This window comes from Sinocyclocheilus rhinocerous, unplaced genomic scaffold, assembly GCF_001515625.1.
Source record: "Sinocyclocheilus rhinocerous isolate Xijiao unplaced genomic scaffold, SAMN03320098_v1.1 scaffold2695, whole genome shotgun sequence".
Classification (NCBI taxonomy): Eukaryota; Metazoa; Chordata; class Actinopteri; order Cypriniformes; family Cyprinidae; genus Sinocyclocheilus; species Sinocyclocheilus rhinocerous.
In genome coordinates, this window is record NW_015637529.1 from 93,949 (window position 1) to 111,164 (window position 17,216).

General features: G+C 40.3%; 1 protein-coding gene across 1 annotated transcript in view; it reads right to left on the reverse strand.

Annotated features, from left to right (window-relative positions):
• Nucleotides 1-13,717, reverse strand: part of LOC107748883 (TSC22 domain family protein 1-like) — a 57,892-nt gene extending 44,175 nt beyond the window's left edge. Inside the window, exon 1 of the mRNA XM_016563874.1 lies at nt 10,533-13,717. Coding sequence (XP_016419360.1) covers nt 10,533-13,102 — 2,570 coding nt within the window. The 5' untranslated portion in view covers nt 13,103-13,717. The remainder of the gene's footprint in view (nt 1-10,532) is intronic.
• Nucleotides 13,718-17,216: the final 3,499 nt, after the last annotated feature.

The window sequence follows — 17,216 nt, forward strand, 5'->3', positions numbered from 1 at the left end:
AAAGCAACTGTATAACACAGCATCTACATCAGATGAGAAATCATTTCAGCATTCAAAATGAACCCATGCAAATGTTTCTTTTTCTTTTCTTTTTTTCCTGGAAGAAAATGTAACACTCTCCTTCAATAAATGAAATAAATTAATAATAAATCAATACTTTATTGATTAAATAGCTAAACAGAAATGCATAAAAATAAAAATAAAATATAGAAAATAAATATATATAGAAAAATATATATAATAGAATAATATAATGTATACAAAAAAAAAATAAGAAATGTATAAATATAAATAAACAGAAATGCATATAAATAAAAAAGTCAATATAATAAAACAAAAATAAAATACATAAATAATATAATATAATGTATATACATTTTATACTTTATATTTATGTAAAAATTAATAAAACAAATTCATTAACAAAAGAAAAAATACAAATAGGAAACTAAAGCATTAAGAAAAAATCTATGTAATAACTAATCAGAAATACATAGAAAAAATATAAATAAACAAGAAATACAAACAAGAAATAAAAAGGGGAAAAATGCTTTAAACAGAAATATGGAAATAAAAAGGAGAAATATATATAAAAAATAAATGTATAAATATAAATAACTAAATAGAAATGAATAGAATAAAAAATAAATATAACACAAAATAAAATGTATAGAAATAATATTATAATATAATGTATATAAAAGCTTATATTTTATTTCTCTCAAATTATTAATTAAATGCATGTTTATAAATTAATTAAAAAGAGAGAGAAAAAGAGAAAAAATATGAAATAACTAAATATAAATAAAAAAATAATAATTTATCAATTAAAAATAAATACAGATTGATTCAAAAATAAATTTAAACAACAAATAAAAATCGTAGAGTCTCAAGTCATATCTTAAATAATAATAAAAAAGACTTAGGGTTCAACTCTTTTGACTCGACTCCAAGTAACCACCCATAACACCCTAGCAACCACCAAAACATGTCAAAATCTAGTTTTAATTTAAATGTTGTTCAAGTCTAGCTGACTGGTCTGTTGTTAGTTAGCACTCTGAGGTGATGGACAGCTTCAGTGCAGACAGCCTGAAGTCTGCCGTATAGACACGGTCTGAATGCTATACAGAAGTTTGTAATGTTTGCCTCTGGTCTAATACAGGCTCTGTGTTACAGTGTTTCAGGTTTGCAGTAAGTGAAAAGGCAGGATTCTTGATGCATGTGGGTGGGTTGCCTGAGGGGACATGGCTCTAATTTACGAGAGCCAAACCCAGCGCAGTCAGGGAGCTTCTGGCACTGCGCATTCAAAACAAGCCACGGCAGAAACCCCTGTCATCTGCGGCCATCAGAGAGGAATGAGATCTGATTTGACATTTCACTGATAGCAAGATAAAACATAAAATGAAAATCATGTATATCATTTATCCATATCAGTGATAGCGGAAAGATAATCTGAGATCCCTCTACAATTCTGACTATACTCTTTAAAGTGAACTCTCTTAGTACAGATTTCAGCTTTGCTGTCATATATGCCACTTTGTTACACTTATTCTTTTATTTCCTGGCCACAATCAAACAGGAAAGTCAGGCCTGCTGAGGATGCTACGAGGAGGCTAACCACGACTCTGCCACAACCACATTATGTTTGCATATGCATCACATGGAGGACAGTGGGTACAAACTTCCAGTCGTCTGGAATAAGTCCTACTCTGTTCTGTTTTAGAACCATTGCGGTTTATCTTACACCTAGAATAGGATTATAAGGCATCCAAAAAAGCCCAGACTACATGGCATAAAGGACAGCTTCCCACTAGCCAGAAAACAAGGACAGGGCCTGATTTGTTAAAGGGGCCGTTCCTGGAAAGTCCCTGTTTGAGATGAGTACTGCAAATACAGATGGCCACAGGACCCATGGGACAGTGTAGCAGGAGGCTGTGTGAGAACCGTTTCAAACAGTGGCACTGCCATCGATTCATCACTCTGCTGACTCCTGGGATAACTGCACCATGCATGAGACAGAGAGAGAAAAAATACTAGGTTTGTGCAGTCAAACAGCGTGTAAAAATAAATAAATATAAAACAATAAAAGGCACCATGGTACAATACCATAGTTTTATCAGTTGTATTAAAGTACCCTGCAGGTAAGGTCATGTGACACGAAGCGTAAAAGTGAATGCACTGATGTGTGAAAGTCAGTAAATTACTATTACTACATGTATCAAATTGGACATTGTAATAGATCTATAAATAAAATCCAGATGGTCAAAGCAAAGTAATTTGCACTTTTTATAAATATACATATTTTAACAAATGTTAAAGGGTTAGTTCACCCAAAAATAAAAATTAGGCTGTGTTTCACTCCGGACGCATCCTAGGTGTATATGACTTTCTTCTTTCAGACGAATCCAGTCAGAGTCGTCAATATTTATTCTGAACAAAGATAAACATCTATAGTGATTAAAGCCAATATAAAATTTCACAGATGTATATGTACCGAGTAATCCACTATTTTGTAGAGGGAGGTAAAAATTACTTCAGAAAGATGGCAGTATCATTATATTATTTTTACACAGAGATTGGTAGATCTATTAGTAAAATCTGTTGACTTCAGCAATCTTTTTGTGCATTATACACCAGTGGTGACCATTAAAAAATTTATTTTTCTTCAAAGTTTGCATGCCTGTAACTCAAGAGGTTTTAAAGATCTTAATGACCTTTTAGACTTTGGGTCTTAAACTTTCCTTTTGGCATTTACATTTTTAAGGCCCTGTATGGTTCGGTTCCAAAGATACTGAAATCTCTATGGCTATGTTCACACAGTCAGTTTTTGGGATTGACAACCGCATTTTCTTTACAGGTGTGAGTCTCGAAATGTAGCGTTCACACAGCAGCTTACAGTTGCGTTTAGAATACTGTCTATATGAACGTGAAACGGGAGTCAAGCCCGTATTCCTTACCAGTAACCATAGTGACAGTGACCTAAGTAATATCAAAGATGGCGACGCCCATAAAACTGAAAGACTTATCACTTTCTGACAGAAGAGTCTAATCGAGCCGTAAGTTCATCCGTCAAACCTTCATTAACTGACAGCAGCTTTTATTTGGGTAGAGAGCGGAGCACTTGAATCGCGTGCAGAACACAAAACTGACGGGAGCGGCTCCGGTGGAAAACTGACGGGATCTAAAACGTTCAGATGACACGCAGCTCATTTCTCCGTCACTGTAAAACCAAACTTTTATTTTGACAGGTTGGTGTAAAGATTATCTGTGCAATAGTTTTATCAAAAAGAAATGAAATACTGGTGAAGTGACTCTCAGAGCAGCTCTGGAGATTAAGTTTATGTCCTCATATAGTGAGATTGCAGATGCTGAAAGCACAACGAGCATCACACATGATTCAGTACTGCACTGCCTACACAAAGGCACAGAACATGCAGACTTCATATTTAAATAGCCGTCTTTTTGCACTTTAACATGCACATACCCTAGTCGATGTCGCAAAATTTAAAAAAACAATTTACCAAATTCCATGACATTGCAGGATATACTGTAAATTCCATTTTATGACTGGATTCCACGATTCAGTCCACATTTGCCTTATCGCGAAAATCATACGGCACTCAAATGAAGGATGATCTAGACTCAGGTGGCTGTGGATTGCAGCAGCGATTAATTTCCGCACCAGCCCAAGCGGTGTGCTCGTTATCTAGTATTAGGAGTTTAGAATTGTGCAGAGGTGAGAACTTGACTGGCAGATAATCCGTGGCACACATGGTGTTTGTGGCAGGGATGGGGTGGAAGTGGAGATGAGACACTCCAAACAGATGGAGCAATCCCTCAGGAATCGAGCAAGGTGCTGGGTGGGAAAAATGTTCCACTGTCAAAGGCTATTAATACAGTCTGTAAAAGTTTGTTAAGCACTAAAAAAAAACAATCAAATAAATGTCAGCTGAAAAGACAGTTTTGCATTTATCCCAGAAGAATAAATCCTATTTAAATTAGAAGCTGTCCAATTAAATGTGTTGTGCAGCAGCCGCCATGTTTTCCACGGTGACCTCATTTCACTCCGTGTAGCCTGGTGATACAAGAAGAGGAAATCTCATTGTACATGTTTAACAGAGCAAGAGCGCGGCATGGGCACATGCTCAAGGTTGCACGCGAGATTTCCTGCCCGGTCTGAAACCACAGCGAGAGGCAGCTTTCCAACTCTGCTGACTCACGTGCCGACTGCTCTTAGAAAGCCAAAATAGGAAGGGATCAAACTTTCTACAGGCTGTAGCTCAGGCATGAATAACGACTTGGGCTGGGGAGCGGTTTAATTTCAGAGCAGCTATCTGGATTTCTCTGTAAGCATATTAATCAGACGGCACAGGATTGACCTTTAAGTAAAAAGCATGCATCTTTATCATTACGTGTCAGAAAATGAGAACACTGGAGTTTGGAGGATAGATAATACAACATCTGTGCAATAAAAGCATATGCTCTTTTTCTTTTACACTAATTCAGTCCATTTCCAAATAATTTCGGATGATAAAAGAGCAAACAAACACAGACACAATGAAACACACAAAAGGCAGAGGCTTGGTTATGCAAATACCTCATGCATTTAAAACAAAACAAAAAAGATCTACTGACGAGAACAATAAAACAATACCCATCCCTCAGTGATCTGTGAATGCAAAACTGATAATTCCTCTCACTGCTGAACAAACATTATTAAAGCGATGAAAATAAAATTAAAGGGGCCGTGCACTGCAATCATTATACCCAGCAGATCAAAGGAGGACGTTAATTGTCCGCTAAAACATGACAATGCAACAGCCATGATGTTGTTTTGCTTGGTCCCCGTTCTGCTGTCCTGAGAGCACTTAAACAGGGCTGACTAAATGGGCCAGATGAAAATACCCACTTGGCAAATATGCTTTATAAGTGTTGCTGCGCCCTGGCACTTCCCTGTACGCTTTGTGTCGAGGCTTCAAAATAATGAAATGTTTACATGTGAATGTGTTGCGTAGCAGCTGTCCAGATGAGACTCTGTCTGGACAAATGAACAGAGCAGACCATGGTTAAAGAAACACTCGACACAACAGTTCCACCAGATGTGATTTTGCACTTTTCATAACTACAGTGTTCATTTTAATAGGCAATATCATCCTAGTGTGTCTTGAGATTAGAGATTCACCAGAGAAAAACAATGCCAATTAGGAGATGCAGGAAGTAGCAAAGCGTTCGAGGATCATATGTCGTCACGTCTGGGAAAGAATATGAAAGGCAGCAGATTTCAAACCTGAAAAGAGTTGAGACCAGCGCAAATGCCTGTTGTGAATGTGTTTGAGAAACCAGTTCAGCTGAGCTCATGAGGTCTCTGCCCCTATTAGCTTTCAGTCCCTAAAGTACTTTGCTGTGCTCTCTGCTCTCAGGTTTGGAAGGAGAGGTTCTAATCCAAATGACATCATCCTAAAAGAGAGACATGCGTACAAAGAGCCTTCTCTGGTCTAAAAAGACTTCAAAGTACAGGATGTCGTCTTGGATTACAGATGCAGAATGACCCTTCTGATGTTTGATAATGATGCAGCTAAAAACCACATTAAAGGGAAAGTTTGTCCAAAAATGAACATTTTATCATTTACTCACCCCCTCGTGTCATTCCAACCCGTATTATTGTTACCCATCCGTGAAAAACAAAAAGAGATGCTAGCCAAAATGTCTGAGCAGTTCGGTTGCATTCAACAACAAAAAAAAATCTTGATTTATATCAAGTTTCAATATAAATAAAATAAAAATAAAAGCACATATAAACATGGTCTATACACCTTATGTTCTATATTTCAAGTTTTCGGGAAGCCATACAATGGAGATGTGAAGATCGGGTGAAGAAAATCTTTATTAGGGCCCTATGATTTCCATAATGCGGAAAAACCCAGACAGAAATGTGTAATCCAGTCATAATTTAATTTACAAAAATAAATTCACATAATTTTGAACATTTTGGACGAATTAGTAAAAAGTAGGGCTGTCCACTTAATCAAATCGCAATATTGAAGCATACTGAAGACACGTGACATCTGCATGTACTGCATGTCTCCATTTGAATGGTGTTATTTTGTCTTGTCTGTCTTAACTAGTCTGAGCAACTAGCAGTTAGCCAAAGTGTAATCAGTCTGTTTTTTGTTTTGCTTTTGGATTCAACTTAAACCAATCTACGTTTTTATCTAACAAAATCTGTAAAATTTTGATTAGTCTTAAAGAAAAAATAGATGAATAACTTGTAGGACAAGCCTACACTGCTCTGAGAGTCTCTTCGTGAGCATCTTACGGTTTAATTTGATGAAAAAAATCATCATACATGCACACTGAAACTTTTAAAGGGTTAGTTCACCCAAAATTTAAAATTAGGCTGTGTTTTACTCACCCCGAGGCATCCTAGGTATATATGACTTTCTTCTTTCAGACGAATCCAGTCGGAGTTATATTAAAAATTGTCCTGGCTCTTCCAAGCTCTATCACTGCAGTCAGCGGGTGTTGCAGTGCTTCAGTCCAAAAGAAGTGAAATAAAAAGTGCCCACCCATAAAAAAAAAAATAAAAATAAAAAAGTGTCTCACATGGATCCGGAGCATGAACAAAGGCCTCCTGTAGTGAATCGATGCGCTTTTGTAAGAAAAATATCCATATTCAAAACGTAATAATCACTTTAATCTAGCTTGCGCCAACAGTTGTACACGGAAGCAGCTCCGGGCTGATGAAGTATGAGGTCGGCGTTACGCATGCGCCGGTGAGTCTCGTGAAAACCAATGTTTGTTAAGAGGAGCAAAGGAAGCAAAGTTTCCTTACTTTAGCAAAGGAAAACCAGTCTCCTCTTGGCTTAGATCGAAATCCTCAGACATTCTTCTGTACAAATCCTCGTTTTGTACTTCTAATTCGTGACTGTTGTTTTGATCTCTCCCCTGTGCTTCCGCGTGCATCACTTCGGAGCGGCACAAAGCTGAACTCATACGTCATCCGCCCGGAACTGCTTCCGTGTACAACAGTGAGTGCAAGCTACATTAAAAAACACAGCCTAATTTTCATTTTTGGGTGAACTAACCCTTTAAGACAGAATCCAAAAAATTTAAACTGAAAACAAATTTTAGGGAAAAAAGGATTTCATAGGGCCCTAAAAATGTTAAAAACTTAAAAACTAGCCATTCATTTGTAATGTGCAACTCATCCCAAGGTGTGGCGTCACTGAGGGCAAATATCATATGTTCTCACGAGTATTTCGGTAAAAGTCTAAAAAGGTCAAAAATTTCAGTCGGTTCTTCAAAGATAGTTATTGTATGGCTTCAGAAGAAGGACCACAGCACCAAATTAACACTTTTATGATGCTTTTTTTCCTTTTTGGAGCTTGACAGTACCATCAACAATGTATGAAAAAGAGCAACTCTTACATTATGGCTTACATCTCTTTAAAAAAAAAAAAAAAGCATATAAAAGAATGAGTACATAACGATAATTTTCATTTCTGTCTAATTTATCCATGTAAGAGAGACAGGGAAAGCAATGAAAACGATTCTCACTGAGGGACCCAGAGAGAAAGCACACATGTACTGCCGCTTTAAGTTCTGCTATGTTATCTGCTCTGGCCCGATCTGGACGAGTGAAAGCATTTCCTCTCCTCTCCCACTCCACAGGGTCATTAATTGGAGAGATAATCTACTTGATCTCTACACAATGAGTGATTCATTGAGACTCTCATGTGTGGCTTTTATCATTGCCAAGAGCAGATTACATTGAAAAAAAGCAAATGTGAGATGATAATCTTTCTCTACGAGGCTGCTAGTCAACACTGTGACCTAAGAACGGCAAAAAAACAGATTAAAATAATTTGTGCTGACTTAATCTGCTATTGAGCAAGAGCAAAATGGGAGAAAACTGAATGATCTCATCCTGTATAAGTGGCCTCACGCTCTACACCAAAACAGCACCAGCTGATAGCCTTTCACAACAAAGAAATAAAACAGGTTGAAATTAGATTGTTTGCTCACTGAGGAGCGAAAGTCTGTGTTATATTTGAAATGGCTGGCTCTCTAGGTAGTCCTACTGTCCGTCACCCAAACACAATCACACCAAAAATAATGGCACCAGTCAAAAAGGACAGCCATGATACACACAACAAAACAGATCTTACAAGGATAACAAGCCTTGAAAGATAGATCTGAATCCAATAGAAGTTTTAGTGTTCCACGTTACTTCAATCACATGATCAAACATCAAAAAAGCCTCAAGCTGTCAACATGCCAAGTTAAATTTAACAATGATCTTGTTCCTGGCTATCTGGATAATACATTGACTGTTCAGGATGACTGTTTCCTGGTCATACAAAAAGTGACATTGCGGATATGATGAGTTAAACACGCATAGATTTGGTCATTAAGTTTCCTGAAGAGTGTTTCATTACACTATTTTCACAATTCATCCCCAACATTTAACTTGTGAGCATGAGTGCATTGACTTAATGTTAAAGGGGTCATATGATGCGATTTCAAGTTTTCCTTTCTCTTTGGAGTGTTACAAGCGGATTGTGCATAGATAAGATCCCTGAAGTTGCAAAGACTAAAGTCTCAAAACCAAAGAGATATTCTTTATCAAAGTTAAGACTCTGCCACGCCCCCCTAAAACGGCTGAGGCGGGGCATAGAGGACCTACAATAATGTACAGTATTTGAAAAATAATGTGTTTTTTGAACATTAAAGCATGTCAACATATTATGTTACACCAAATACACAAAATAATGATCTTTAAAAAAGCATCATATGACCCCTTTAAGAGCTTATAAAATGTTCGTGTTGTGCATTTTATTTTAGGGAATCAACCTGGGGGGAAAAAATGTCTGAGTTTGTTAAAGTGATGATGCTCTGATAGAAAAGAGCCTATACTATTCAAGAGCAAATACATACATTTCAAAATATAGCCTACACTGAATCTCGCCAAAAGACTGAAAGCTACATCACTAACACAGATATATTGTCCAGATATTGCAGGTATACAGAGGACTATCTAACTGTGGCTGACAGTTAGTGCTGACCAACAATTTATAAGGTCATCAAGTGTAATACAACTGTGATATTCATCCTAATAAGGGTCTGATGTTTTGGGAAGACTACATTTTACTTTATGTCTAAAACATAGATCTGAACAGAACAGAGGGTCTCAGTCTGGTCTGTGACATTGTTATATAGTAAAGCCAGACAAATAACTAAGTAAGATTATGACTAACACCTGAGAGAAACAAGCAGTGCCACAATGATGTGTGTGCACTGTGACAAAACTGTCGGTTTCATTAAGGAGTGTCAGATTACAGAGCACCCTGTCATCCCTGGGACATCTGTTAGACAAGCTCTGTCAAGCACAGGAAACTTCATTTATGACCAACTCATAAACATTGTACAGCATAAACACACACGCCTGTTTCTTCTGAACAGCTCAAGACAAATTCAAACATATGTCACAGTATTAGCAGAATGTTTAGCAGTATGTAAGCAACCGTATTTAGGTTACATTCTCGGCCTTGCCGGGAGAAAACTGTGAAGAATGGGTTTCTGAGTCTTTAAAAAACTTGGAAAGAATATCAACAGAATGAGAAAATATATTTTCAGGTATGTTAATCAGCTCGCGTCTACTAAAAGAGTATAGTGCTGTATCTGCAATAATTAGAAACAACCAAAGAGTTTAAACAGATGCACTCCAGTGATCTCTTTTGCCCTTAATAGTTACAGCTAAGCAAACATGTCACAAATGATAACCATTCAAAAAAAGTGCCTGCAGCAAGCTAAATAGTCGCAAAATGCCTATTTTTTCTTACATTTCCAGCTTTTAGTCCATAAAATGTTAGCTCAGATGCCACCTAAATGCTAGTGTTTCCCTTAAATGATGACAATTCACTTTTAACAGATATACACATTTAAAACATCCAAACGTTTTCTTACTAAATCTACTCAAAATAATGTTGACTCATCCTGCACTCACTTTTTTTGTCCAATGAAATGTTCTTTAGAATAACCCATTAATACCACAAGCAACAGCTAGGGGGGAAAAAATCATGTTTGTGGATGTGAAGCAAACAAAAGTCTACTGGCTCCTGCCCTAACTTCCTGTTTAATAAGGAAATGTCAACAGCACAAAATCACTGCACTCTAAAGTGATTTCATGGGGTCTTTAAAGGCAGGCTGGGATGCTTTGCAGAGCAAAGCATTTACATTTCTGTCTATAATACCACAGTAACAGTCTAGCAGTCTGCAGTTTTGTGTTATATGAAGAAAACACTTCTAGCTATGCTGTAGAAGCCTATAGGCCTCCTTCTGTAACCGGCCTGCTGTGATATTTAATGCACAGCACCATTTATGTTTATAGCACTACATCAAGCCATACCACTGATCACCCACTGCCTGTATGTGTAATTTTTAATGAAGCTATTCAAGCTGTAATTACAAAAGCAAATGAATTGGAAACAGTAAACAGACAATGCACTGAAAAAAAAAAATCTGAAACTTACCCATCCTCTTCTCCATCCACAGGTAAGCTCTTCAGCAGGCTGGCCGAGGCAGTTAAGGCATTAACTCCACCGCTTCCTTCAGGACCACGGGAGGTGCCGACCTGGGAGGAAACTTCAGCACCGGCGGGCTTGGGTTGCGTGAGCAGAGCCGGGGGCTGTAACAGGAGCTGGGCATCCTCCTGCAGGGTGGGCATCACAGAGGGCAGGGTGCTCACCGCAGGCCCGGGTTCCTTCGAGCCGTTCTGGATCAAACTGGACTCACTCTGGAGGTTCGGAGGCACGTTTGAGGAGGTCAAGGCCGGGACGAACTGGGTGCCGCGGCCTTGACTGCTGAGCTGCGACTGCTGCTGCTCCATGGAGGGCTGAGGGGCGAGCTGCTGCCCCTGGGTCTGCTGTATGAGACCAGCACTGGCGGGCTGCACCAGCTGGACCATCTGCGGGGCGGGTGACTGTTGCTGTAGGAGCCCTTGCGGAGGGGGTTGAGCAGCAGGGGGTGGCACAGTCCCCACGGGCTGCTGCGAAGCTGCAATCAGCTGACCATTCCCCGCCACCGGAGGGATGGGGGCAGACAGGTGGGGAAGTGTTTGTGTTGACCCAGGTGGCACAGTGTTCATGATCTGCTTGGGTTGAGTGAAGTCAGGTGGCAAGCTGCCTCCTTGGCTTAAGGGGTTAATGTGTGCCAGCGCTACCTGGGTCGGTGCAGCCGGCTGCTGTGTTGGCGGGTAGCCCATCTGCTGTTGGGTCACCACAGGCAGGGCTTGAGCAGGGGAGGATTGTGCTGCCTGGGCGTATGTCAGTTTAGGCATATGAGCGGGCACAGCTGCAGTCGAATGCCCGATTGTGGTCTGCAGTCCTCCCATGGCAGTCGGCGGCTGAATGCTCGGAGCAACCGCATTAGTCTTAAGATGCATGTGAACTAAGTCTTGGGGTTGCATCTGAGACACGTTATGAGTAGATGAGTATTCGTGCTTCTGAGCAGTGGGCTGCTGGAAGGTCAAACAGGGGCCGCCCGTATCTCCGCTGCCCAGGCTTTCGGTATAATGGCTAGCTGTGCTGCTTACACTCTCTCGGTCCGGGCACGCCACACTCTCAGGCACAAACTGGCGGATGCTTTCCACTGTCTGGGTGCTGGGGGCGTTTTCAGAGGACGCTGCGTTCGGGGCCTCCTTGTCGTAATACTCGGTGCAAGTCCACCGACCCTTCTTAAAAGGCTCAGAGGTAGAGTCCAATTTGACCACTCTGAAACGTGAGCTGGTGGTGGCTGGAGTAGGCACTTGGGCCTGCTGAGGCTGAGCGTTCATAGGCGGGACAGAGGGACCAGGCATTGCGTGCTGGACAGAGGGACCAGGCATTGCGTGCTGGCCCATGACAGCTGGGCCCACCTGCCCTCCACCTGTTGAAGCAACACCACCAGAAACGGTAGTAGCAGTGGTGATGCCCATGCCAATTATTCCACTAGGATTGTGTGTCAAGTTTACAATTTGGTTACTAATACTATTCAAAGCAGGGGAGTAGTTTACACTGCTACTGTTGGTGCTCTTGCCACCCACAACAGGCACACTGGCAGAATTTAACATAGAAACATTATTTGTTATAGGTTTACCAGTACTAACTGTGGCACCTGAAGTCACAGAGATCATTCCAGTTCCTGAGGCAACAGTGGCCAAAGGCTTGACAGCGGTTGTGCCAACAGAGGCACTCTCACTCAATCCTACCACATTTGAAGGCATTTTCTGGCCTGTGCAAGCAGAACTTGAGGTCACCGCAGACGTGACCACGGCACCCAAAGATATCCCAATCTGCATCCCACCAGCAGGATGGGCTTTTCCAGAGGAAGCAGGATTATGGTGATGATGGTGCACAGTACCATTAACCATAGAGCCATGCATGTGTGCTTGGGTGAGAATGGGAGGCTGGTTGGGCGACACGGCCCCTGGGGTCTCCGCCTCATGGAAGTTATTCAGCGTCTCCTCCGAGGAGCTCCTTTCCGGTCCCCCCGCATTGTTGGCCCGTGAAAGAGACACATCCATGATCTCGGAGGACGACAGGTCTTCGGTGTGGGACTCGTCCAAGTCATCACAGCTCTCAGTGTCCTCTGTAATGCTGTTGTTGGTGCTGACAGATGTCTGAGCGGGCGTAACGCTTGTGATCTGAAAGCCACTCTTCTTCTTCATCTGCGCCACTGTGGTGGGCAGAGTTTGGGGTAACAGGGTGGCCTGCACAGGGATATTCAGGCTCTGGGGAGGGTTCTGGGGCCCGAGCGAGGATGCAGCCGGCGTTTGAGACTGAATCAGCGCCGGTGATGAATAATCATCCCCCAGTATCAAGTTGTTGCTATTAAGACTGGTGCTTCCAGAAGTTGTCAATGTGGAGGAACCACATACCAAGCTGCTGCTCTCCCGTTTGGGTAAACTCATGGGATAACCCATTTTTCCAGCACTGCTGGAGTCCCCGGATCGGTCGTGGTGATTCATTTCTAGAGGATGGTCTCCAACAAAGTTATAAACACAGCTCAAGTGAACAAGCTCTTTTTGGGAAGCAACTTGAAGCCGCTCAAGTAATTTCCACATAAAAACAACACTTTCCAGTAACTGCCACGATAATTCCACTTGAGGTGTATTTAAATGTCCACCATGAGGAGCAGGCTAACACCAATGCTAGTTAACACTCACTAGCGAGCTAGCTGACACGGACTCGCTTCAGCTGTTGTTTTCAAACGTATTTCCTCGCAAAACCATTCAGCACACACGTTTAAACGTGAGGGAGTCGACACAGACGGCCGAGGCGATCGATATATCCAAACTTACAACGACACAGTCTCTCCCCATCACAGTTCAAACTGCCAGGCGCATTTCAATTGTTGTATCGCAGTCACCAGAGCACAAAATCAAACGAAACAAAGTGCTTCAGCCGGCGTCAGATGACAGAGCGAAACCGAGCGACTCAGCGCTGTCCTGCTTTATTCCATCCCGTGCTTTCTTTTGTTTTAGTCCTGTGTTAGTCTCTCTCCCACTCTGCTCCTATTCACCAGCTGCCTCCTCCTTGTAATGTAGCCTGTGCTAGTGCTATCAGCCTGTGACGAGTCCCAGAAAGGGGGAGGAGAGCGCGATAACATGGCGACCGCGCATGGCAGTTCACCTCCACAGCGGCCAGACATAAAGCCCAGCGAGTCTGGCGAGGATGGGGGGAGGGGTTTCCTAGAGACGGCCGGCTGGCGAAGAGTTCCGAAAAAACACGAGCGCAGCCGAGTACAGCCAACTGTGTTGGTGAGGGATGTTTCTTATTATAGCCTTCTGTAACTGTGGCAGCAAACACTCAGAATAACATCTTTTGTCCGCTGTGGTTATTATTATTTGACATTGAAGGAGGGAAGAGAACGGAAGGGCATGGATTTCGTGGTGCAATAAGGCAAAAAAAATTGTTTATGAGGGAAAAAATTTGTATTTTATTGATGCCGAGTTCGGAAATAAACAGTTTAAACCTGTGAAAGATTTAGCAAATACCTGTATTTTAGGTTGGGCGCTATTGTATGTTTTTCCCTATACAGGGCAGCTACATCAACAAGATGCAAACAGACACTGACAACAATGTTGTCAACATAGTCCAGATATTTGTTTTGTTTTTACAAAACAGCTAGTCTGAAAGAGGAGCCAGATATTTCCACAGACAGAAAAGAACAACCAAACACATCCACACTGACACAGTTATTTCACAAACGCTGTTTGTTGCTCACCTCGTGTTTGGGGACTAGATAAAGCTCTAGCTCCAGCAGACACAGAATACATCTTACATTTTACACAGAATACATCCCTTACGAAAATTAACCATGGTTTTATTGTAGTCAAATTGTAGTAGCCATGTTTTTTTGGCATATTGATTACCATTTGTATAACCACAGTTTTAGCCTACTACGAATACCATGGTTAACTATGATTAGCAAAACCATGGTTAATTTGTGGTTACCATGGTTTAACTATAGTAACCATGGATGTTTGGCTTTATTTGTGGTAAAAACCATGGTTAATTTTCATAAGGAATTATGTCTATTCATGTGTTTTACTTTAAACCGGTATAATTTAATTCCACAATATGTGTTTTATTTCAGACGTTGAAAGCTAGGTTATAAAAATACAACAAGGAATGTATCTCATGTGCGCTGATCCAACTATATTTAGCTTTCAGCTGTGACAGTGAGAATAGCATCTTTGTTGTGTGGAAGAAGATACATTTTCAAAAGTATGAACACCAGATATGTATATAACACTCAAGATTTGCCACCACAGCTACTGGGCGAAATAGTGGTTTACTTTACTTTTAAAATCTCTAAACAATTGGATATCAAAAAAGACTGTTTGGCAGAAAAGGCTAACAGAAAGTAATTGAAGAATATATTTAATATTTAGTCATATTTTATATTATAGTTGACTATAGTACATTTTTATCATATTATCTGTATTTAATGTGTAAAAGCTGTTGTTATATGCAGTAATATATAGTATTGTTGAGAGTTCTGCTTGTGATTTTTCGAATATATACATTATGGGGATTTCTCATACAGACAGCACTCGTAAAGACAAGTCACCAAATGTCTGACACATCATCTTGTCATTTATTACAACAAATTGTTGATTTATGAGTGTCCCTTTAGAAAGGGCTGACACATCCCTTTGCCCTCACCAAACCTTTGCACTTGAACGTGAAATGGAATGACCCGAGTGAGAGATCGTAGTGTAACACATTAAGTATGAGGAAATGAGGTCTGACAGTCCCAAAATGGGAGTGTGCCCTGATGTCCAGACCTAGCAGACAGGCTGTGCCCATCCATACAAATTTCAGAGGGAGAGAGCCAGCGAGAGCTGATTGCAATGTAAGCGTCTGGTGCTGTCAGCAGCTTTAAATCACACAGGCACTCAACAACAAAAAACACAGAGAGCTATTGTGCTCCCGAACAATAATGGTCAATTTATACACTGGAGTCTGCTTTCATTTTGTAAACACTTATTAAAACAGGTATCTTTGGTGATATAGGAAAAAATAGAGAACCTCTATGAGAATTGCCATTGTTCTGTGTAATTTCACTCCGAAATGAAAGCTTATCCCTCCGGAGAATGCCAGTGTTAGGAAGAGGTGGCCGAGGTTTACTTTAACAAGGCTGCCGATCGTTTCAATCTGACCTCAACAGTTTGTGTGGAACATTTGAACTGAGATTGTTTTTTGAATCTGTCGTAATGTAATACAGGCCTTGCAGAGAGTTTGCTATTGAATGATAGGGCAGTTATAAACTATACTGGAGCTGACAGCAAACCAAAGCACTGTTGCTCATTTCACATGCGAAGAGGGTGTTTACATACACATTTAATGAAGGGTGAAAGGATGGATTGAAAGGAGGTCCTTAAAAAACTAAATCATGTTTGATGTGAATTAGAAGGGTCTGATGGAGTTTGTTTCCTTGCCACTTTCTCCTTTGGCTTGGGGTTCAAAAGACACTTAATATTTAGTAATATTATCGACTTGACTGCACTGGCACTATCGAATGAGAACAAAACTTGAACTGAATTGAGCTGGATATTGACAGTCTTCTGTTGAGCTGCCTTTGAAGGTTTTTCATAATTAAGGAACTTAACAACATTGACACCGAAGTCAAACTGAACTGAATCAACACTAAACAAATTAGAGCTGAATAATGACACGATTATGTCTTTTGTAGAGCTGCTTTGTCGCTGAATAGAATTTGATTCGAAATTGGACTTTGCAACATCAATCCTTTAAATGACCTGAATTCAATCAACACTGAACTGACTTGAGTTATTGTTACTGTAGATCTAGCTGAATTGAAATAAATTCATAATTGATTAACTTTGCAACATTTACACTGTTACTGAACTAAACTGAGTTGAATAATGACACCTTCTGTAGAGCTGCTTTACAGCTGAAGCCATTTCATTTCAATTTTGCAACACTCATTTTCCTGTTTATTTCTGTGAAGCTGTTTTTGAAACAATGTGTATTAAATAAAGCACCATAAATGTAACTTGACTTGTTTTGATTAGTCTTTTTCTACATGAAACCACTTATGCAGCACCTGAAGAGTCAGCTGTTAATACTACTGCATTATGAGGTTAAGAGGAAAGCTTCGCTGACTGTACAGTATTAAACAAAGCATCATGGTAAGGGCATTCAACTCTCATCTGCAAAATCATCATAACTGTTTGGCCTGGACCTCCTTGTTGTCTCTATGAGGAAATGCAACTGTTTTAAAGTAGTTTCACATATTTCTTCAAGAACTTTAAAGACAAAGCATCCTATACACACAAGACCACTGACATAAATCCAGAACAGAATGCTATTCACGTGTTTGAGGCCCAGGAAGCTGTGTCTAAAAGAAGTCTCAAACAACAGGCCGTTTAAGCTGGAAGCAAAACAAGCAAATAAAGCAATTATGAAAACGATCATCTAAGTAACTTCTTAACTGCATGGAAAGTTACAGATAAATGTGCACATACTAAAGCAGGTTTTACAAGTTTACTAACTTGAGCCGGTTTATTTATAGGACACGTGCATAGGCAAGGTAAGTGATTAGAGGCATTAAATGACATTATCCGTTTTTGCTCGCAAACTTGATAAATTCCTCTCTTGTAAGGCCTGCTGGGTAACATGGCAGGATATTCAAACATGTTTTTCTTT